This window comes from Triplophysa rosa, linkage group LG5 (assembly GCF_024868665.1).
Source record: "Triplophysa rosa linkage group LG5, Trosa_1v2, whole genome shotgun sequence".
Taxonomy (NCBI): domain Eukaryota; kingdom Metazoa; phylum Chordata; class Actinopteri; order Cypriniformes; family Nemacheilidae; genus Triplophysa; species Triplophysa rosa.
Window position 1 is genome coordinate 16,193,679 of NC_079894.1, and position 22,706 is coordinate 16,216,384.

Consider the following 22,706-nt stretch of genomic DNA (forward strand, 5'->3'; position numbering starts at 1 on the left):
GTTGGCTTGCTCACCGGGAGACTGCATTTATTTATTCATTTATTTATTAGATATTATTTATTAGAATGATCTTGCTTGGTCTATAAACACATGCACTGTGCTGTGTTTTACCTTTCTGTGTTTTTCTTATTTGCTCCTGTAAAGCTGCTTTGGAACAATGCACATTGTGAGAAGCGCTATATAAATAAAATTGAATTGAATTGAATTAAACCCTGCGAGGAAAGAAGATTGGAGCTCAGCAGCAGTCAGAAGAAAGGAAATGTGTCTATGACTCAACAAGAAGCAGCTTTTTTCCTACAATCATCTTTTCTATATTTTCATAATGAGCAATTACCCGGTTTATGTTTTCTACAGTTTAATGAACAAACCTGATGTTTCCCATGCAGGGTTTCAGCAGTTCCTACATGAACTTTCGGTCTCTGCAATCGTTTCTAAACACCCACATGCTGCCATTCTGCTCTGCCTTCCAGGTCACCTATACTCACTGACCAGAATAATTATACCAGACCAGACCATTCACATTCATGCAAAAACACTCGCAAAATATTTCATATTAGGTTCAAGATCCAAAAAGCCTTGAAACTATACTAATACACAAGAGGTTCTTGTTTTGAGGAGATTTTTTTGTGGTGTGAAGATGTTAAGGGAGGTTGCTTAAATATTTTTTGATTTTACCTACTGGCCATATCATAGAGAGCATTCCTCTGTTTCGTAAATCTTGAAAATCAGCATCTTTATGAATGCATTACTTCCATCAGATAAACAGACAAAATGTGAGTCATAATTTTTGAAGAAATTTAATGTAAATCACAAATATGAATTGAATCGAATTCTTTATTGTCCTTGTGTTTGTACAACCCTCGTTGTACAAACCAACGAAATTTCAAATGCGCTTCCACACAAAGATGCAACAATAGAATTCAAATTTAAAACACATCAGAAAAGTACCTATAAAACAATAGTTAAATACAGTATATAAATAATTCAAATGCACACAATTTAAGAAAAAAACGTTAATAAAGTTACAGTAGATACTTCATCAAACCAGTGCAAATCATGCAAGCAATAAGTGTAGGTACAAACAAAGTCCAAGTTTCTAAATGATCAGAGAAATATCTTACTAGCCCGATTCATAGCATCTATGGCCCTGGGAATAAAACTGTTCCTCATCCTTGAGGTGCGGGCATAAAAAGTCTTATAACGCCTTCCAGACGGAAGCAATTCAAACATGGGTGTGTGGAGTCCTTACAGATGCTGATCGCTTTTGCCGAACAGCGTGATTTATAGACATCCTCTAATTTTGGCAATTCAACCCCAATTATCTTCTGAGCTCGCAGAACGACCCTTTGCAGTGCATTTTTCTCACTAACTGTACAGCTAGAAAATATACACTTCAGATATGTTTATACAAAGAATCCTGTAAGGCTTTGGAAATCTGTTGCATGGCCTGTGAGTCCTTAGAGTTTGCAAAAAGATTTCTTTGTAACTTGTCAAGGACAGACCTTGTCTTAAAAATCACATGACTTTGCATTTGTGTCGAATGGCTTTTACTTTTAATAGAAGGAAATGTATTACTCTCATTATTTAAAATGATGGGGGTCATCATTTGTTTTTATTAAACTAACTGCTCAGTTTTCTCCTTGTTTCAGTCCGACCTTTGCTTTAAATGAATCCTTATTTTCTGGTTTCATTTTAGGGGATAGTTTACCCAAAAAGGCAAATTCTATGATCACTTACTCCCCATCCTGTTGTTCAAACCCCAGATTTGTTTTTGTACATACCATGAAACTCAATGAGGAATGTCAACAGCAAAGACTTGATAACAGAACTTTAAAGCACTGTTTACATAAAAAAAATACTTGTAGATTTTCAAATAAATATTTAATTTCATATTTATAATAAAATATATTGCATTACTTGTATTAAACATACTTACATTTATATTCAATAAGATCTTCACTATGTTTCAGCAGGACTGGAGGAAAAAAGGCCTCCAGTAAATGGTTGCAAACCTCTTTCATGTGCTGTGATCCTTCAAATATTCAGACACTTAAACCACACTTAAAAACGTATGAATGCCACTCCAATAGGTATTGAGGCCACTGTACAGTATGTGGTCACTGATGCTTAAATCAACCTCTTCTCCATCTTTCATTTCAATTTATTCTCTCCGATAATTAAAGAATTGTTAAACAAACCATAAAAACACTTTGAAAGATTGTAAAAAGAAAGATGAAATTTCAGCAGCATGTGAAATATGACACATCCAAATAAACAACATATCCTCATTTCATACGTAAATTGTCCATAGACGTCAGATAAGTGGTGGTTTCAGTAAAGAGCCTCTTTTGTCTCCTGACGATAACAAGGAAAACACACAATGACAAAGCACTTATATGTACACAGATAGTTCTCCACACACCTGCCCAATCTCTGTTCTGTGATATTTAAAGGAAACAGGATCCTGTTACGGCCCATTAACAGCTCCAAATATGATCCCTAGGGCATTAGAACCTACAAAGAGATCCACAAGCATATTCAACATCCAAAGGTAGAGTGTCAGGCTTCTCTGAGCTCCTTGAGTTTTCGTTTGGTCTCTGAGGAGGACGATATGTACACCGGTCACATTCAGAGTGAGTTTAGACATTGGTCTCCAGACCGTTCATGTCAATGGTACAGTGGTCCTTGTCTTTGTGCTCTCTTTTATAATGGCGTGGAGACAAATGAGGGGACTTCTTCTCAGGCCTGATGCCCTCCTCCAGCTGCCTGAGACGGGCCACGTCGGGCGAGAGGTGATTGGGTTTCCTCGTGGGGCCTTGTGGAGGAAGCTGGAAGCCGTTCTTTTGGTAGGACATCATCTGTTGGATGCTGATCATGGGTTTGGTCTCACAGATGAGAGGAATCTGTAAAAAAAGAACAGAAAAAAATAACCCTACGTTGGTCTCTGTCCAGGAGCATCACCAAGAACCAAGGAGACATTATAAATACACATAACCATATTTGTACCTCTTCTCCCTCCTTTATAAAGTCTTTTCTGCATATATGTGCCATGATACCTGTGGCTAAAGCATCACCCATCACATTCACCATCGTCCTGAAGCGATCCCTGGTGAAAAGATGGAAAAACGTTCAAATCCAAACATAATAGACGTTGACCATATTTCTCAATGAAAACTATGAAAACAAAACTGAGAAAGTTTAGAAGTTTATCTACAGTCTAATTGAAACAGTGAATCTGTTTGAGGTCTTACAGCGCCCAGTCCACAGCAATAATGAGAGTGATGTCATCTGTAGGGAGTCCTACTGAAGTTAACACTATTACCATGGTTACCAGACCAGCCTGTGGGATGCCCGCAGCACCTATACTGGCTGCTGTAGCCGTGATGCTGAATTGAAAAGCAAAAAATAAGGGATAAAGATAAAAAAAAAGATAATGCTCACAAAATAAATGTTATAAATGTACATCTGAGTGCTACTGAATTCAACTGGATGTAATTTCACTTACAAAAAGTACAAAAAAGTTTAGACAATTTTTTCTTTAATTTTTTCTAAAAAGTTGATTTTCTTGGGAAATACCTGATGGTTATGATCTGCCCAAAGTCCAGCTCATAGTTGTTGACCTGAGCAATGAAGATGGCCGCCACAGCCTCGTACAAAGCGGTACCATCCATGTTGATAGTGGCTCCCACAGGAAGTACAAAGCGAATGATACGTCTGTCAATGTGGTTGTTCTCCAGGAGGCACTTGAAGGTGATAGGCAGTGTGGCAGAGCTGTAGCACACACGTAAGTTACAGGACACAACACAGTAACACAGTATTATGAGATATTCCTGTATGAAACATCCAGGATTATTTACCTGGATGAGGTGGCTAATGATATAAGCAGGGCCTGTAAGATGCCTCGGATGTATACGATGGGGCTCTTTTTGGTGATGATGAAGTACATAGAAGGCAGGATGAACAGGCCATGAAGCACCAGCCCCATGACCACAGTGATGGCGTAGAAACCCAGTTTCTTTCCCATGGCTGAAGGGTCGTCCATTTCTAAGATCTTTCCAGCTACCAGGAACACAATCCCAAATGGGAAATACCTATAGTGTTAAACCAGAAAAACACAGAATTCAAAAACATTTTTAGCAGGTTAAGCTGTATCATTATTAGTGTAGCTTAGCTTTAAGCTGTATACCCTGAATTAGAAAAGAGGTCTTGTATTTACCATATAACAATGGCCACAATTTTCAGCACCGCTTCATTCAGACTTTGGCAGAAGTTGACCAGAGCACTGCCATTTGGTCCCATTCTTCCAAGCATGATACCTAAGCAACAAATACTTCATAAGAACATTTGTGCATCAAATACTAAATATAAATGTAGGCATTGGTGCTCTGACTCACCCATAGTGGCTGAGAAGATCACTATACCAAGGACGTTCATGCCCTCACTGGTGCCTGGCAGCGTTCTGAAGACGACATCAGGAGGAGGCGTCAGGTCAAGGGAAAAGTTCTGAATGTCTGTGCCATTGTCGTCCTGGATTCCATAAATGAAGACCCGTTTTGTGGTGGTCTCCAGTATGTCCTGACTGATGGTGGGTTTGGGCTTCATGATGGGGATGCTTCTTGTGCGATACTATCACGTGATTAAGAGAGAAAGTTTATTCATAAAGAAGCATTGTGCTCCTGTAGCTCAACTGAGCATTGGGCAAACAATGCCACAATCTTGAATTCTCAGGGAACAAGTAAATTATTCAAATGAATGAGATCTTGAATGCACTGAAAAGTTTCTGCATGTAGTAATGCAATCATAAATAAAATAATGCAATTATATATGCAATCATATACCGTCACAGAAAAAATTAGGAGACAAGTGTTTCAGCATCAGCATTTCTGCATGTACATATTGTGGCAATTCCAGTCCAGTGTTTGTTGAATGTCAACATAAACAAACCTCGTGAATGACATAAAGTCACCAAAAAGTCATGTGAAAGAGACTGCAAAGACGCATGAGAAATAAATCTGAAATAAATCATATATTCATTTTTTAACTGATTCTAAAATACATGTAAAATAGTATCGTGTTGTTTAAACTTGTATATGAACTTGATTTCATAATCTCGAAACACGTTTGGTTTTTCCGAGCAGTTTTATTTTGTTCGGAATGTTGTTACTAGTTTACACAGAATGAAACAAAAAAGATCATTTTGCTCAAACACATACAGTACCTATAAATAGCAAATTCAGGAAAAAAGTGAAAATAATTTTGGAGTGGTCCCTTAATTTTTCTCCCTCTATGTATGCAAAGATATATAAATGCAATAATACAGTTTAAACGATGATACTCTGAGTCAAAATATTATAATACGTAAATTTCTTTACATTATTATTTATTTATTTATATATTTATTTTTCAGTTTTCTATTGAATATCTCAAGTATTGCAATCACAGGTAATGCAGCAAAACAGAAAAAAACTCACTTGTTGAAAAGTAGCTTGAACCAAGTTGGCAGGGAACATGTTGCTAATGGAGGAAAAACACATAATAATATTTATGATCATAATATTACGGTTATTAGACAAAGGTTTTCTGACCTAATGATATTACACCATCGTGAATTTTGATCTACCACATGGACCTATGTATATAACCAAACAAAACATAGCTGGTTTTTAATGTGTAATGTGTCAAAAGTATGGCCTACTCAAAAGAATATTCTCTTACATCACCAGCAAAGCACATTTAATCCAAAATCAGCAAATCCAAACCCTCTCAGTGTCTTGCTGTATGTGCTGGTCAACACAGTGCCCCCAGAAACTGCATGAAAATCCCCTCTCAAAGGGATCACCTGTGCTAATTTAGTGCCTCTTTCATTCTGTTCTCAAAGGCTTTTATTATGAAATGTACTGGTAATAAACTGAGCTAAGCTTGTGGCTGTATGTAAATAGCAGTACAGTACAATATGTCCCCTGCCATCACCTCACTAAAGGCCATATGGTCTCAGGCTCAGATCAGTAATTAGGTTTAGCTCCAGCCTTCACCGAAACTCCAGTGACACGGGACAACACGGGACTACGCAGGGCATGAGACCGGTGGAGCAGGAACTTCTGAGTCCTCAGTGAGCCAACCCTGAACTAAACCACATCTAAGCTCATCTGATTCCTCAGCATCCCTGACTCATATTCTTATCTTACTAAAATGGATTTATATTGCACATAATCATTATACCTATAAAATATACACTAGTAAAGAACCTCAATACTCATTAAATTCACACACGTCTCTCTCTCCCATCACACTTCTTCACATTGTTTATGTGACACATACTGTCGATTTCTGTCTGCCTGTCTGTTCTTAATTTCTGTAATATGTGCATAGTGCTGAGCTTTCTGAATTCTATTGACATGACCTGAAAAACTGCCCCACTGACCAATTAGAATAGTGACACGATGTCAGCAAGCCAAACTCCACCCTCAACACTAAATGGCTTATCTTTACTCTCAAGATTCAACAAGCACTCCGACATCCCTGCAGGTGAGTAGACATATCCAACCTCTATATCCTATCACTGAAAATTTTAGGAAATTACCTGATTATTTATGGTTAACTGAAAAAAAACGCATTGAACATGTGACTCAGTCAAGGTCAGAGTCAGCAAACATATTACTGCACATTGACCAGCAAAATGAATCTTGCAATCTATTATTTTACTAAAATATTTCAGTTCACGTCGATCACAGATACATTTTACCACAGCGTCTCCATAGTCTTACCGTATAAGGTCCAGCAAAGCATCAGCCGAGCTCATGATGGGCTTCCCACTGTCCTCAGCGCCCTCCTTCTGCGCGGCTCCACCAGGGTGGATGATGATGACCATGACAATGCCCACCACCACGGCCACAAAGGTCGTCCAGAGATAATATGAGATTGTCATAATGCCCAACCGACTGGAACACTTAGCATCTAACGCTGCTAGACCAGACATCAAACTGAAAAGAGAATAACATCATAAACATATAGTCTATATTATCATATCAGTCTCACAAAAATATTGAGCATTGTTTAAAACTGAAAGACCAAACTAATGTCTTTTATTTTATGGTGTAAGATCTATAGTTTCTTTAGCAATATAATCATCACATCATAAACACTGCAAGATTGTGAAGTGTATAAGTAATATAGAATATAGAATACAATACAATATACTTTATTGTCCCATCCTGGGAAATTTGTCTTGGACATCATGACACAGCCAGTTCACAGCTTACGTACCCACAACACAACATACAATAAATAAAGTATAAAATACACATTACATCATTAATCATGACTATGTCCTGTCCCTACAGTATTAAAAAATGTGATTGCAGTTGGCACAAAGCGGTTAGACTTTCTAAAGCTGACACATATTCATAAACACATAAACAGATGGGTTAGATGTCAGTCTGGCATGAAGTACAATAAAGTTGGACAGTTTTGTACATCAACAAAATAAAAAAGCTTTTTTTTATCTGGTGTCATATCAATTCTTTATTTATATTTGTGGGTTTGTAGAGCTACAGTATGATCAGTATAACTAGTGCTGATGTTTAAAAGCCCTGAAAACCACTCTGCTTTTTTCACCAATTAACCATTTAAACAGACCTCACAAAAAGGATAAAAACCCGGGCTGAATTGGAATATATACCAAACTATTTGAAAGCAACTTCCACCAAGCTGCCAACATAATGCTCTGATGACACTTGAGAAGGTGTGAAGAACACCTGATGTCTCCAGGTATACAGAAGATGTATTTCATGAGAAGGGTGCAGTCTGCTCTCTCTTCAGAAGCTGACTGGCCATGTCTACTAGTTTTCATCCTAAAAATGTCCTATAATAATACCATCTCTGATCCTTAAAATTAAAAGTCACCATTTATATTAACCAAAAGAGCAGTCATAAAAATCCTAATAGAATCTGTCTAGGAATTATAAGTTTAAAAGCAAAGATGAAAATCCCAATACAGGTTCAAATAAAAATGTAATGAATGAACTAAAATTTCTAGCCTTCTATTTGAGCCATCTTGGATTTTTTGTGTCATATTGAAATAAAGTTTTTAAACAAGTACAGTAAATCTAAGGGGGAGCTATAGCAGTTCATTATGAAAGAAACCCTATAGATGTTTTTTGGAAGGGGGATGATTTTTTTCTAGGAATGTAATTGAATGCACTTTCTTCATAATCCCACAGGGTCTCTGATTTACAGAGAAGAACATATTTTTTTGCCACCTGTGACCATAAAGAATCGACAGAATGTGGATCAAACATCTGTGATCTAGTATTACGTAAAACACTGTATCCTCAGATGGATCTCATAACCTTTCTTATATATCCAATGTCTAGGAACATGATGATAAAATTGTCCATTTGATATTATTATTTGAAATAAAGTTTGAAATATGCATATTTTTCTTACACATATCCATCATAATGCCCACTATTATTAACCCACTGGAGTCAGCATGGATTGCTGTTATGATAGATGCATGTGTTTTTTTAGATTTTGGATACAATGCTATGTATGGACTATTTAAAATAGTTTTTAGTAATTCCAGAAACAACTTCAGAATTGTTATTGATCTGAGGCAATATTGTTCAAATCAAGATTTGTTTCTTGGTACTGGACGTATTGTCCTACTAATCTGAGACACCCAATTCAGATCATGTAGCATCAGTGTTGGGTGTAACTAGTTACTAAGTAATTAGTTACTGTAATTTAATTACTTTTCCCTTGAAAAAGTAAAGTAAGGGATTACTCTTATTTTTTCTGTAATTTAATTACAGTTACTTTTAAACTAATTACTTTGTGTAATATATGTGTGTGCAATAGTGGAATTGACATCAAAATTCAAAGTCTAACTTTAAAATCTGTGCTTTAATGTATAATTCTCACATCTGTAATACTTTGGTCAGTTAATAAGAGAACTTTATGTAGTTTAATATTATTTATTTAAATGAATTAAAAGAGCCCTTTCATGTCTATCCTTGAATCACTTAACTAATCAAGGTTGATGTAGGATATACAAAGTAATTAGTAATAAGTAACTAAATACATTTTGGAGAGAGTAATTTGTACAGTAATCTAATTACACTATTGAATATGTAATTAGTAACTAGCAATTAATTACTTTTTGAGAGTAACTTACCCAACACTGTGTAGCATATTACTGAGCTGATGTGCTGAATTTTTTATGTTTGTTAGAGACGAAAAGGCATATCAAATGCGCAGTCCTGGGGGTCCCATGCAAGAGCAGAATTTATTCATGTTGTACATGTTGCAGCATGTTAAATCAAAGAGCTTTTTACCTGCTGCGTTTCACATCACAATGTAGTGGAAGGAAGAGCTAATCAGTCACCTCAACCAACCATCTGCTTTCACCTCTACATATACATGACCAACTCTTGTCTTAGACTATAAACACCTTCATTCATTAATGATTATGTGCACACACACATACTTTTCAGTGTAAGGAACAATACACCCTAAAACACAACACAATGAAGTGAATGTAATTAGAAATGATAAGAGACAAACAATCTACAGTATTTTATAGACGCCTTACCTGTTAGTAAACATTGTGATGCGGTTTTGTGGGCAGAGCTAAGGTGGAGGCAGAAAGATCCTCCTGACCGCATTACTTGCTAGGTAGCACGTTTTGTTTGCTTGCTTTTTGACAATGACTAGGAAAAAATCTAATTACCAGACACCAACCTACCAACCAAGCGTGTATAGTAAAGATAAACTGAGAGCGTATACATCTATAGATGCCTGTGTGAACTAACAGTGGCAAACGTTAGCAAATGTATTTACTTCCCTGTTGAAAATAACAGCATGCTAGTTAGGCATGTTTTGATGCTGGATTAAGATGGTCATGTGCTGGTCCTTAGCTGGTTTAAGATGGTCAAACCAGCATCAAAACATTCCTAACCCGTTTTTTTTCAACAGAGTTGAACACAAACCTGACACATAACATGAGCCTTCTCACTGTTCCCTCTCCCTTTATACTAATGCACTTGTGACAACTAAAAATAGATGACAAACAGTTTATTTTATGTTTAGTTTCTGGCCGATAGTTAACTGCTAGTTGTATAACTAACAAAGTTAGCTAGCATACCCTATGCATGCTCTCAAAAGTTAACGCTACGTGAAAAATAACCTTGTTCTCCAGTTTCTGAATTGGGCATACGTAAGATATTTTTAGATACCCCCAAATCATAATCCACACCAACAAAAGACAGTAGTTTATGAAGTGAAACGCGAGCATTTTTGATGATCGTTTCTGTTCAGTCCTCTCGTTTTATTGTGTTTAACTACAGCTATCGTCCGTGTTTTTGTTTGGCAGTGGCAGCAGGTATGTGTTAAAATATCAAATTGGAGACTGTATTCTGTCGATTGTGGTACTAAACAACACAACAAGATGCTATTTTAAACTCCTTATGTAGCCGAATCTGTGCTGGTTTGTATTGGACACCTCCAGTTTTCACTTTGTTTTGCCTCCAGCTAGTGCCGTGACACAAGCGTGGCGTCGGCCGTAAAGAGGTCTATTGTACTTGTATCGTATTGCTTTTTCAGAACAATAATTACGTTACTGCACTTTGCTGGAATACCAAAATCAAAAGAGAATAGATGTAAGGTTTTCCTTTGAGGTTCCCCTTTCATGAGAATATTTGTACCATTAATGTTATAGGCCTTATTTAATATAAACCTGAAGGCTGCATTAGCTACACTGTAAAAAAAACATCCGTAAAACACTTTCTGTTGGAGCGACAGAAATATACGGTAAAAAAATGTCCTTTAAAATTACAGTTATGGTTAAACATTTGTACAGAAATGTTTACCATGTAAATGTGTACAGAAAAATGTCTATTGTAAAGTATTGTAATTTTTTGTTACTTGTAATCTACAATTCTGACTCATATCTGTCATACTGCCATGTTGGTCGGAACTGCACCCAAGTTTTTCACCTACTGTTGCACTTGTGTATATGGTTGAGTGACAATAAAGGGATCTGATTTGATTTTTGGATATAAGGATATATAATCAATTGTTTCCCACGTTTTTCTTGTAAATTTGCTGTCTTTTCTGTAATTTTACAGTTTTTGACCATATTTCCAAAATAAACTGTAAAAAATAAAATCTTGTTAAAAAAAAATTCTGGCAGCTGGGGCGTAAACTGTAAAATAACGGGTTTTCCTTGTAAAACTAGATGGGTTCCCCTGTTTTCTTGCAAAATAAGTTTTTTGACCGTATTTCAAAAGTACATAAAAATCTGCAAAATTCTGTTTTTTTACATTTTACGTGGGAAATCTATAAAACACGGTGTACAGCAAAAAGACCTATGATTTAAGGTATAATTAATAGGTATAATTGCAGAAGGCATGAGAGCTTAGTGTAAATGTATTTGATATATGCAATGCGATAGCCTCGGTGATGTATGTGATACTGTATATTGCATCATTCCTGTATGATTCACATATTCACATTGTCAACAACCCATATGTGAATTGTTTTTGGAGAGCATTTAAATTAGCCTTGTGTATTTGCCAGACACTTTTTTTCCAAAAAAGACTTATAAATGTCTTACACAGATGAGCAATGATACTTCTAGATCATCTGTAGCTTTTCTAGAGGAACCAGTTGGATGAAGTTTTGATAAAGACTCACTGAGGCCAGACTCAGGCAGGTATACAATTTCTTAGGTGGGTAATACTACTACAAATACTACCACAATTTACAATACTTTACAATATAAAAAATACATGATGTTTTGATGCATTACAGTAATCTAAAACATAATGTGAAACGTGCTATATTTCAAATAAACTGTAATTTGAAAATGTCTATTTATCTTCACAAAAGGTCTATTGATTTTGTCCATATAGGAGCAATCATCTGACTAAATTAACAATAAGTGACATGAAAGATGAAAAGATGTCTGAAAGCAGGAGGATTATCTTTCCTGCATCATGCTCTGTTCATATTCTCAATCTGAACATATAATCTATGTATTAAAATGTAGAATTACAGGAAATGGAGATTTGTAGTTGATTGAGTTTTATTAAAGGACATGCTTGTGTAGGTGTATGACATGTGATATAATGTAGCTACACTGTAACTATTCAGTCAAATTAAAGATGTCTGTTGTATACACATTGCATATGGTTTAACATCTCAGATGACCTTTCAAAACTGTTCTAAATAAAAGCATATCGGAATAACATGATTTTTCCTCTTTGTATCCCTACAGTCGTGGCCATTGATTAAAGATACGCATCATATGAAAGCACATGCACACAGGATAAAGAAAGTGCCAGGCTGCCTGTGATTGCGTCCAGTGCGCTCATCAGATAATCTGGTTTACCCTTTTCTGGTGGGCAGATGGTGTAGAAATGAGGACAGAACACAGACCCTGCTCTTGCTCTTAAGCCTTTGCATACCGTTTCATTAATATGTCAATTTTATTTATAACTAGACAAGGCACTGGCAAAGCCATAAACATGGCATGTTACATCTGCTATTTTACATGTGGTGAAGTTCCTCTGACCCAAATAATACTACAGGTGTTACATTGTTGCTTCTAATTCATTCTTGCTGTTTACTGTTAGAACATGGAGGTCAACATAGAGCACACTCTTGTAACAATTGACCTATCGCTAAGCCCCGCCCCCCTTAGATACTTTCGCTAACTGGACAAACACACAGAGTTCGCTAATGTATTGTTTTGATTTACAATGAGAGCGGTCAGTGTGAAAGCCTTGTCTCAAGAGTTTTTTCTCACATTTTGCACACAGTCTCGTTGAGGAGCATTCTAGTGGGACATAATAAGTATATCATGGAGGGATATATAAAAGTTGTTACAATAATGATGTTAGATAACAAGATTAATTTGGAAGCGAGGGTTTACAGATCACAATGCAATTGGGTCGTCATAATCGCAAATGACAACACTGTTCATGTACCGCAGGATAAGATTAAATTAATTTACATTTAACCAGTTTAATATGGAGAGCAGGGCTGTACAGTGCGACATATATGTTGCACGTGCAACGAAAAAGTGGCTAAGAATACATTTAATCGTGTAGCATGCGTGCGAATGCGACACAGTTTGAACGTGCAGGAGAGCTGCTTGTTTGTCTGAATTGCGTTTGTCGTGGCTCTCACTAAATCCTCGTCTTTGCGACTACCCGCCAAAATAAAAGTCCGATTGATTAAAAAAACGATTTACTTGTAGTAAATTTCTAAATTGTAGTAAACACTATCGTATACTTTAATATTTACTAGAGTAAGGTTAAAAAATACTGTAGTACCCAAGATTTTCACTATAATGAAATAAGTATTATATTATAAATACTATAGTATACTACAATTGTTTATAGGCAAATGTATTTACCATTGTATAGCAAAACATTGAAAATACAGAACTCTGAACAATTAAAAAGGAAAAAACGAATTTGGGAAAAACTAGAAATTATATAGCCCTAATTTATCCATCTGTATGTAACATTAATGTCCTTTGTCATTTACGGTACCTGACTATTTATGTAATGAACTGCACTTTTTAAACTTGTGCTACAACTATTTGGCCTGTGCTACAAAACTTTAAGCCTCTGTAGCACCGGTGCTTTGTGCAAAAAAAGTTAACGTACAAGCCCTGATGGAGAGGCTTGTTTGGGTTTAGCAAATGGAATAATTACATTCCCCATCCTCTCAGGATACCTGGAATCAGTGTTACAAGTACCCCAAGCACACCGTTTTACCATTTTTGTAGCATAAACACCGTAAAAACGATGAGAGCTTCTGATTTTACAATGCTTCTTTATGGCGATGTCCGAGTTCCGATCCCCATGCAACTAATACTCAGTTGCCATTGGCTCATCTGCGTTTGAGGGGAGGGGTTTAGCGATAGGTCAATTGTAAGTGCTACTTTTATTGCTTGAGGTCTTTGCTTACAGTGCATGTTTAGATTGCCAGTAGCTACTTCAGATTAGAGATAATTAACAGTCCTGACCCTCACATGGCCAATGCTTCTTGGCCTCTGTCCCAGATGACTGGAGATCCAGGTAAAACCTCTTCGCTGGTGTGTTTGGTCTCTGAAACACTGATCTACACTTCAGTTTAGTATTAAAGCGGCCCGGGAGAATTGTCCAATAAGGGACTAATAAAAATTGTTACGAAACAGTTTTATATGTTTGAAAAAAACTTTCCAAAACCTGAATTCAAAATACAGAACACAGTCTCACAGGAATTCGTGACATTGTGTCACGAAATGTAATCTATTGATTTGTGTTTATAGACATGAATTTCCCCTTTCTTTCGTGTCACTCAGCACAAATTGTTTTGTGTCACCCAGCACGACGTTCAATTTTAATATGTGGTATCTTTCATATGTATAAATATAGATCAATGTAATCTGATGGGAATTCGTATTTATTTTATGAGGTGGCTCATTTGTACGTTTTATTATGATTTGACTTTGCTTCTGAGGTTAGGTTTAGGGGCGGGGTTGGGTGGCCCTTTATCTTTATTGCTGTTTTGCCACCTTGTGAAACTCATGAGTTTTAGCAAAATTTGCCTTTGCGGCTGTGATTTTAAGGTTCGGGGTGGGGATTTTAAGGTGTTGGTAAGCCACTTCCTAAAATATGTACGACTTCCTTTGATATCAGGTTATAAATATATGAAAGTATATACGCACATACTTAAGCGTACTGTATTTTGACACTCAAAAATACACAATTTTCTATTTCCATTAATTTTACACAGTATAATGTATTATTATATAGTATTGTCCAAAAAGATCACAAACCACCATGACAACATTGTGTTCTTGCAGTTAGAGAAATCTGAGGCATAATAGAAGGGAGCAGACAGACTATTCACAAACAAAGTGTTTTTGTTAAAAAGACATCTCGTTTTTTGTCTGCTTTTTAAGCATTAGTCTTCAGTCTAAGCATTAGTTTTTTTTTTAAGAATTGGAAAGCATAATTGCAGCAACATAAGATACTGTTGCTAGAAGATTTGATTGTGAATTTAAAATACTATATCTTATTGCAGTCTAAACTTTACAATGTATAAACAAACAGTTGATAAGTCCAGGTTTCTAGTAGATAGAAGCTACACTTGCACTTATTGCAAGAAGGCTGCAGAGTAGTGAATGACTTAAATGACATGATGGTCAATTACAGATTTATTTCTGTTTTTAACACAACTCTAATATTATTAGAATAAGAACATAAACAGCAGTTTATCTCTTTAATTGTACCTGATTCATAGTGCTTAACAACCAAGAAATTTATTTTAAACAACATGCAGAAAAGAACCCGGAAAGAGAGCTGAGAAAAGTTCTTACCTGGAGACCACCAGAGGCAGGATGAGCATCTTCAACATCCGCATCAGTAACTCCCCTGGGAACTGGAAATATTTCACCTCCTTCAGGAAACAAAACAAGAATGATTTAACTGCTCAGACATTCATGGTACACAAACTAAAAACAGATTCTTATGTGTGGGTTGTCACTGGATGGATTTAGTGAAGACCAAAAAAATTTAGTCAATGTAAAGTGCCTATTAGAAGACATCACAGGTCTGTAGCTTTCTTTTCTTGAACGTCTTGTAAGAATTAAATGAAAAAATCAAGTGGTAGAGATAAAGAAGTTACAAAGAAACATTACAGCAATTTTACAATGTAAAGCATGCTCATAACCTCTTCAAAAACTTAAAAAAAATATTACAGTGTTTACATATTTTATGTCAACTGCGTCACATCAGAAGTGATCATTTTTAGTGAAATGTTGTGAATTATTTGCAATTCTTGCAGCAAACATATTTGAAAAACTCCCAAGAACCAAACTAATGCTAAAAAAAATCAGTTTTCAGTTCCTAAGTAAGAGAACGTCTTGAAGAGCACATGTGTTTAAAAGGAGCTGAGGAACATGATGCTTAAAGTGCTTTAAGGTCTGTATTAAAAGGGGGATGGGAGCAGCATGCCTTGGATCAGGGCTGTCGTCTTAGTGGCATCGGGATCAATGCTAACAAATGGCTATGGCATTGCTATGCTCATTGCTAACATAAAACAGATGGCATGGAGCTCCTGCATCTGCCACTGGTATTCCTGATGATGGTATTCCTGATGATGGTATTATTCCTGATGATGATGGTATTCCTGGTATTGTCTGTATCAAGCTGCCATGTGGCGTAATCTAAACCGACAGGAAGATGCAAAGGATTCATTACTAATTATTCAGTGATTGACTGAAAAATGCCATGCATCCATTTTTTTCAATGGATGGTGATGGTTAAGCTGTCAATAGACAGGTAGGATGTTCGACTGTTGCTGAATGTTGTTTTCTATTATGCTTGATATACAGTATCAGGCAGCAGATCATGTATTTTTTACTTAATGTCTGGACTTCAATTGGTACTATAGTTAAAGTGATAGTTCACCCAAAGATGAAAATTCTGTCATCATTTACTCACCCTATTGTCACGTCAAACCGGTATGACTTTCTTTCTTATGCAGAACACAAAAGAAGATATTTTGAAGAACGTTTGTAAACGAACAGCGCTGGCACCTATTCACTTCTATTGTATGGAGGACGCAAAACCAATGCAAGTGAATGGGTGCCAGTTACCAACATTTTTCAGAATATCTTCTTTTGTGTTCTGCAGAAGAAAGAAAGTCATACATGTGAGGGTGAGTAAATGATGACAGAATTGATATTTTTGGGCAAACTATCATTTTAAAGAAATTGCATCGCATCATGAAGTCCAATGTTGTTTTGTCTTCTCTTGTGTTCAGAAGTAGAAAGAAAAGCATACAGGTCTGGAATGACATGAAGGTGAATAATCAAAGCAGGAATTTTCATTTGTGGGGGTATTATCCCTTTAGCAATATCTATACATATGCATAAAGTACATGTTTAAAATAATGGGAAAAACAGAGTTTAAGTGTCATGGCTCTGCTTCCTTAGTCATGTTTTTCTTGGTCCTGTAGCAGAGCCATGGCAAAGCTTTTGGTTATGTGTGGAGAGAGACATATTATTGTCCTTTTTGACAATAATATACGTTCTCTCCAGTGTCTTGTCATTGGCCCCATTCCTCTCGTTTCCTCGTTATCTTTCCCTGAGTGTTTAATTACCCACACCTGCCCCGTGTCGTTATCCTTTGTCTGTCTTCCCTATATAATACCCTCATGTGTCATTGTCCTGTGTCGGTCATTGCATTGAGTGTGTACGTTTGTCGAGCTTACCCGTGGTTGATGTCTGCTTTACGTTCCATGTGCTCCCTGTTCCTGTTTCAGTAAGTGTTTAGTTTAGTCTTTGTCAAAGTATTGTCTAGTTTAGTGTTTAGTTAGCCTTGGTCCTGTTGTGTGTATCATTATTTTGTTACTTTGTCATTTACCCCCTCGTGGGTTTTTGTTTTGTCTTTTGTTTCTTTGTATTTATAATAGTCTTGTTTGTTAACCCCTTCACGCCTGCCTGCATTGGGTTCTTCTCGCCAGCCTGACAGAATCTACGAGCCATCCCAGAACCCAGCAGGCAGCAGTATGAACACGACGGTCCCACCTAGCTCGCCTCCTCTGCGGACTTCGCCAGGGAAGCGAGAGTGTGGACAGTATGTGGAGAGGTTCCTGGATGTCGCCGAAATGGCGTCTTTGGGGAGGAGGAGCTGGCGGTGCTGTTCAACTCCGTCTCAGGAATCCACTCTCAAGGGCGGAGATGAGGGCGTTGAGGCCGTTGGACTTCGACGCCGTGTGGCTGTCCGCCGCAGAGCGGTCGAGTCCACGGTCTCAACAAGTTCCCGCTACCCATCTCCGTTGGTCACGATCCCTGAGGGTGGTTCCCTGCAGATCGGGGTTGTGGGCATCCCACGCCATCCCCCTCACTCTCGGCAGCCTCTCCACCGTCCACCAGCCTCGTGGGCAAGCGGGGGAGGCGAGCGTCCTGGGGATCCACCTCCGAGGAGTCCCAGCCGGAGCCAGCCGTTCCGTATACCTCCTTCCATCACCCGACCACCAGCCGGGTGGCTCGGCGGAAGAAGAAGAGGCAACGGCGGGCAGCGTGGACTCCAACCCGGCCGGTGCAGCCGGCATCCAGTCCGGTGCAGCCGGCTCCAGTCCGGTGCAGCCGGCGTCCAGTCCGGGTCAGCCGGCAGCTGCCAGCCGGTGCAGCTGGCGTCCAGTCCGGTGCAGCCGCGTCCAGTCCGGTGCAGCCGGCGTCCAGTCCGGTGCAGCCGGCGTCCAGTCCGGTGCAGCCGGCGTCCAGTCCGGTGCAGCCGGCGTCCAGTCGGTGCAGCCGGCTCCAGTCGGTGCAGCCGGCGTCCAGTCCGGTGCAGCCGGCGTCCAGTCCGGTGCAGCCGGCGTCCAGTCCGGTGCAGCCGGCGTCCAGTCCGGTGCAGCCGGCGTCCAGTCCGGTGCAGCCGGCGTCCAGTCCGGTGCAGCCGGCGTCCAGTCCGGTGCAGCCGGCGTCCAGCTGGTGCAGCGCGTCCAGTCCGGCAGCCGCCAGCGTCCAGCCGGTCGCGAGCCGGCGTCCAGTCCGGTGCAGCCGGCGTCCAGTCCGGTGCAGCCGGCGTCCAGTCCGGTGCAGCCGGCGTCCAGTCCGGTGCAGCCGGCTCCAGTCCGGTGCAGCCGGCTCCAGTCCGGTGCAGCCGCGTCCAGTCCGGTGCAGCCGGCGTCCAGTCCGGTGCAGCCGGCGTCCAGTCCGGTGCAGCCGGCGTCCAGTCCGGTGCAGCCGGCGTCCAGTCCGGTGCAGCCGGCGTCCAGTCCGGTGCAGCCGGCGTCCAGTCCGGTGCAGCCGGCGTCCAGTCCGGTGCAGCCGGCGTCCAGTCCGGTGCAGCCGGCGTCCAGTCCGGTGCAGCCGGCGTCCAGTCCGGTGCAGCCGGCGTCCAGTCCGGTGCAGCCGGCGTCCAGTCCGGTGCAGCCGGCGTCCAGTCCGGTGCAGCCGGCGTCCAGTCCGGTGCAGCCGGCGTCCAGTCCGGTGCAGCCGGCGTCCAGTCCGGTGCCAGGCCGGCGCGTCCAGTCGCGGTCGAGCCGGCGTCCGGTCCGGTGCAGCCGGCGTCCAGTCCGGTGTCCAGCCGGTGTCCAGTCCGGTGTCAGTCTTGTGTCCAGTCCTGTGTCAGTCGTGTCCAGTCCTGTGTCAGCTGTGTCCAGTCCGGTGCCAGCCGGCGTCCAGTCGGTGCCAGCCGGCGTCCAGTCGGTGCCAGCCGGCGTCCAGTCCGGTGTCCAGCCGGCGTCCAGCCGGTGTCCAGCCGGCGTCCAGTCCGGCTGTCCAGCCGGCGTCAAGCCATGTCCAGCCGGCCTTCCAGCCGGCGTCAAGCCATGTCCAGCCGGCCTTCCAGCCGGCGTCAAGCCCATGTCCAGCCGGCCTTCCAGCCGGCGCATTCCAAGCCGGTCTGTCCAGCCGGCCCTGGGAACTCCCAGGGCCAAAGACTGTCCCCCCAGGACTCCCCTAAGTCCCCAGGACTCCGCCCTGTCTCGTCCGTCTACCCCTTGGTGAGCACCTGGAGGTGCTCATTAAAGGGGGGCTTCTGTCATGGCTCTGCTTCCTTAGTCATGTTTTTCTTGGTCCTGTAGCAGAGCCATGGCAAAGCTTTTGGTTATGTGTGGAGAGAGACATATTATTGTCCTTTTGACAATAATATACGTTCTCTCCAGTGTCTTGTCATTGGCCCCATTCCTCTCGTTTCCTCGTTATCTTTCCCTGAGTGTTTAATTACCCACACCTGCCCCGTGTCGTTATCCTTTGTCTGTCTTCCCTATATAATACCCTCATGTGTCATTGTCCTGTGTCGGTCATTGCGTTGAGTGTGTACGTTTGTCGAGCTTACCCGTGGTTGATGTCTGCTTTACGTTCCATGTGCTCCCTGTTCCTGTTTCAGTAAGTGTTTAGTTTAGTCTTTGTCAAAGTATTGTCTAGTTTAGTGTTTAGTTAGCCTTGGTCCTGTTGTGTGTATCATTATTTTGTTACTTTGTCATTTACCCCCTCGTGGGTTTTTGTTTTGTCTTTTGTTTCTTTGTATTTATAATAGTCTTGTTTGTTAACCCCTTCACCGCCTGCCTGCATTTGGGTTCTCTTCTGCCAGTTCGTGACATTAAGCTCTAAATTAAACATTGACTTTGAAATAAAACTATATACGTTACATAGCTGAGATTATCTTTTGTGCTTTTGGAGGAATTTTTTTTCACTAATTTTTTTGTTTTCTGCACAACATTTGTAGGGTGTAATTGTTTGAACCAACATTTATTTGTTTTTGCTTTGAACAGACGCTTTCTGAGAAATGGCTTTGAATGGCCGAGTTGGCATATTAAGCAGGGACAAGATAAAGTATTAAAAATACACACTTCAACTCATGACTTCAACATTGAATGGTCAGACAAACGTGACACCATCTTTCTGCCACTAGTGAGAGGAGTTTGGCTTGGGATGGATGATATGTGATGAGATTTTCAACTTCAGACCTTTAATGCAGTTGTACTCTGTGATTGACTCATAATCTTGTCTAGGCAACTGGGTGGCATAATTATGTGATCACAGAGAATTTTTATAGAATGTACAGACAGTCTTCAATTATCTTGAATGATCAAAAATAATTTATTTACACAGTATGATGTTTAAAGGTCAGGTTTAGCCTGAGTACATATAGTGAGTAGCACTTTATCATACAATGAAAGTTAATGGTGACCAAAGCTGACTCTTTTCATGATGCTTCTAGAAAACGTTATTTGTGCTTGACAAAAGACATGAAGTCATATAGGTTTGAAATTACATTACGTTATTTTAATTTTTTAAGCACTATGCATGTCAAATAGACACTACATCATTAGTTTCTTTTATCTCCAGTGGCTTTCATATTTGAGGTTTTACACATAGAAGTCACACACAATGAGAATAAGCTGTTTTCTCTTCAAGCCCATTTCATAGAAAACAGGGACAGGGTGTTATTGGTACATAAGGAATAACAGGTGTGGAGGACTAATACTCACCTGTACAGAGAGGTGTTTGGATCGCAGGAAGAAGCCCAGCAGGCATCCAATAACCACGGCCAATACTGACAAGATGAGGAGGCCGTTCTGTTGGCACACATTCTTAACACGGCTCCACACCGCACCCAGCGCCATGGCGACACGTCCACGTCGACCACCCGCTCAGTCAGCCATACACCCACCCTGACCCAAGGGTACAAACGACCAAATTCAAATATACATTCAGATCAATTTAGAGATGGGAAAAACGGAGGAATGAAAAGCCAGCTGTAGAAAACTTGGAAAAAGCACTTGGTGTCAATCCACGGATGGTCACTCCTTGCACTGGTAAACCCCATCACATTTTCCAGACACTGCTTTGCTCTTCATTCTCAGGCACTTCAGGCTGACCAATAGGGGGCTCTGTGACAGCTGGCGGTATTGTCTCTTAGGTTAATACCAGCGATCCTATTAGAGCCGCACTGCATTAAGCCGATCCTGAAGATGGATTAAAGATCTCTGAACAATTGGAAATGGGAATTGTTGTTGTGGGGATGTATGTATGAAAGAGGGATACAACAGGGAACCAACCAGAAGACAGACACAACTAACATGACTCACTACAGTTGTTTAACAGTAGGGGTTTTGGAGAGGTGGACAGGTATCTCATGGATTGGAAATGAGGACATGGAATGAACAAGCTTTGCAGGCGTGTGTTTGTGGATGTAACTTTGCACCCTCCAGTGGTTGTTGGGCATCTGTGTAGCTCAACTCTATTAAAGTGATAGTTCACCAAAAAATGAAAATTCTGTCATCATTTACTCACCCTTTTGTCATGTCAAACCTGTAAGACTTTCTTTCTTCTGCAGAACACAAAAGAAGATATTTTGAAGAATGTTGGTAACCGAACAACAGCGGTACCCATTGACTTGCATTGGTTTTGTGTCAATACAATAGAAGTGAATGGGTACCACCAGTGTTCGGTTAACAACATTCTTCAAAATATCTTCTTTTGTGTTCTAGGGGAAAATAAAGTCGTACAGGTTTGAAATGACAAGAGACGAGTAAATGATGACAGAATTTTCATTTTTGGGTGAACTATCACTTTAACTCAGACTGAAACTAATGTTTTAATGCAGTACAATCCAGTATGTCATGTTACACCCCAAAATTAAAAGAAGAAATAAAAAGTGTATTTAGCTTTGTAAATAAAAGCATTTTGTTCATGATATGTCATTAGGCTGATAAAATAAATTAATTATTTAAATTAAAATATACATATGAAATATATATAAACATTACCATTTATTCATTATTAAATAAAAATACTTATTTAGAAACTAACATTGATGATAATGTTACAGAAAAATATCACCCAATCAATTACTGTTATTGTTTTAATATTTGAGGTTGAAGTTGACCTGACTTTCTGTTTGTACATACAGAAAAGATTACAATAATTTTGGTGAGTTCATTATACTATCACTCTCATCTATGGCCAATACATGATGCTGCACCCTTTCCATCAAAAGATCAGACCTTCCAAGACATTATTTTTCCAAAATGTCACACAGTTTACATTTATGAAGATTTAGTTTTAATTATGGCACATAATGTACCTTCTGTCACCAATACAAATTCCTTGTATGTGCAGACATACTTGGCAAAAAAGCTTTTTCTGGCTTAAAGGCTACAAAAAACATTTACGTTTCAACCGTTCA

General features: G+C 39.6%; 1 protein-coding gene across 1 annotated transcript; it reads right to left on the reverse strand.

Moving 5' to 3' along the window:
- Positions 1–849: 849 nt before the first annotated feature.
- On the reverse strand, positions 850–21,805 carry slc1a7a (solute carrier family 1 member 7a). Its single transcript, XM_057335131.1, has 11 exons — positions 21,007–21,805; positions 15,377–15,456; positions 6,765–6,980; positions 5,472–5,514; positions 4,395–4,626; positions 4,217–4,316; positions 3,858–4,091; positions 3,577–3,771; positions 3,252–3,386; positions 3,007–3,106; positions 850–2,903 (listed from the first exon to the last, which is right to left on the reverse strand). Exons 1-11 carry the CDS (start codon positions 21,139–21,141, stop codon positions 2,640–2,642), a joined length of 1,734 nt encoding a protein of 577 aa, XP_057191114.1. The 5' UTR covers positions 21,142–21,805; the 3' UTR covers positions 850–2,639.
- Positions 21,806–22,706: the final 901 nt, after the last annotated feature.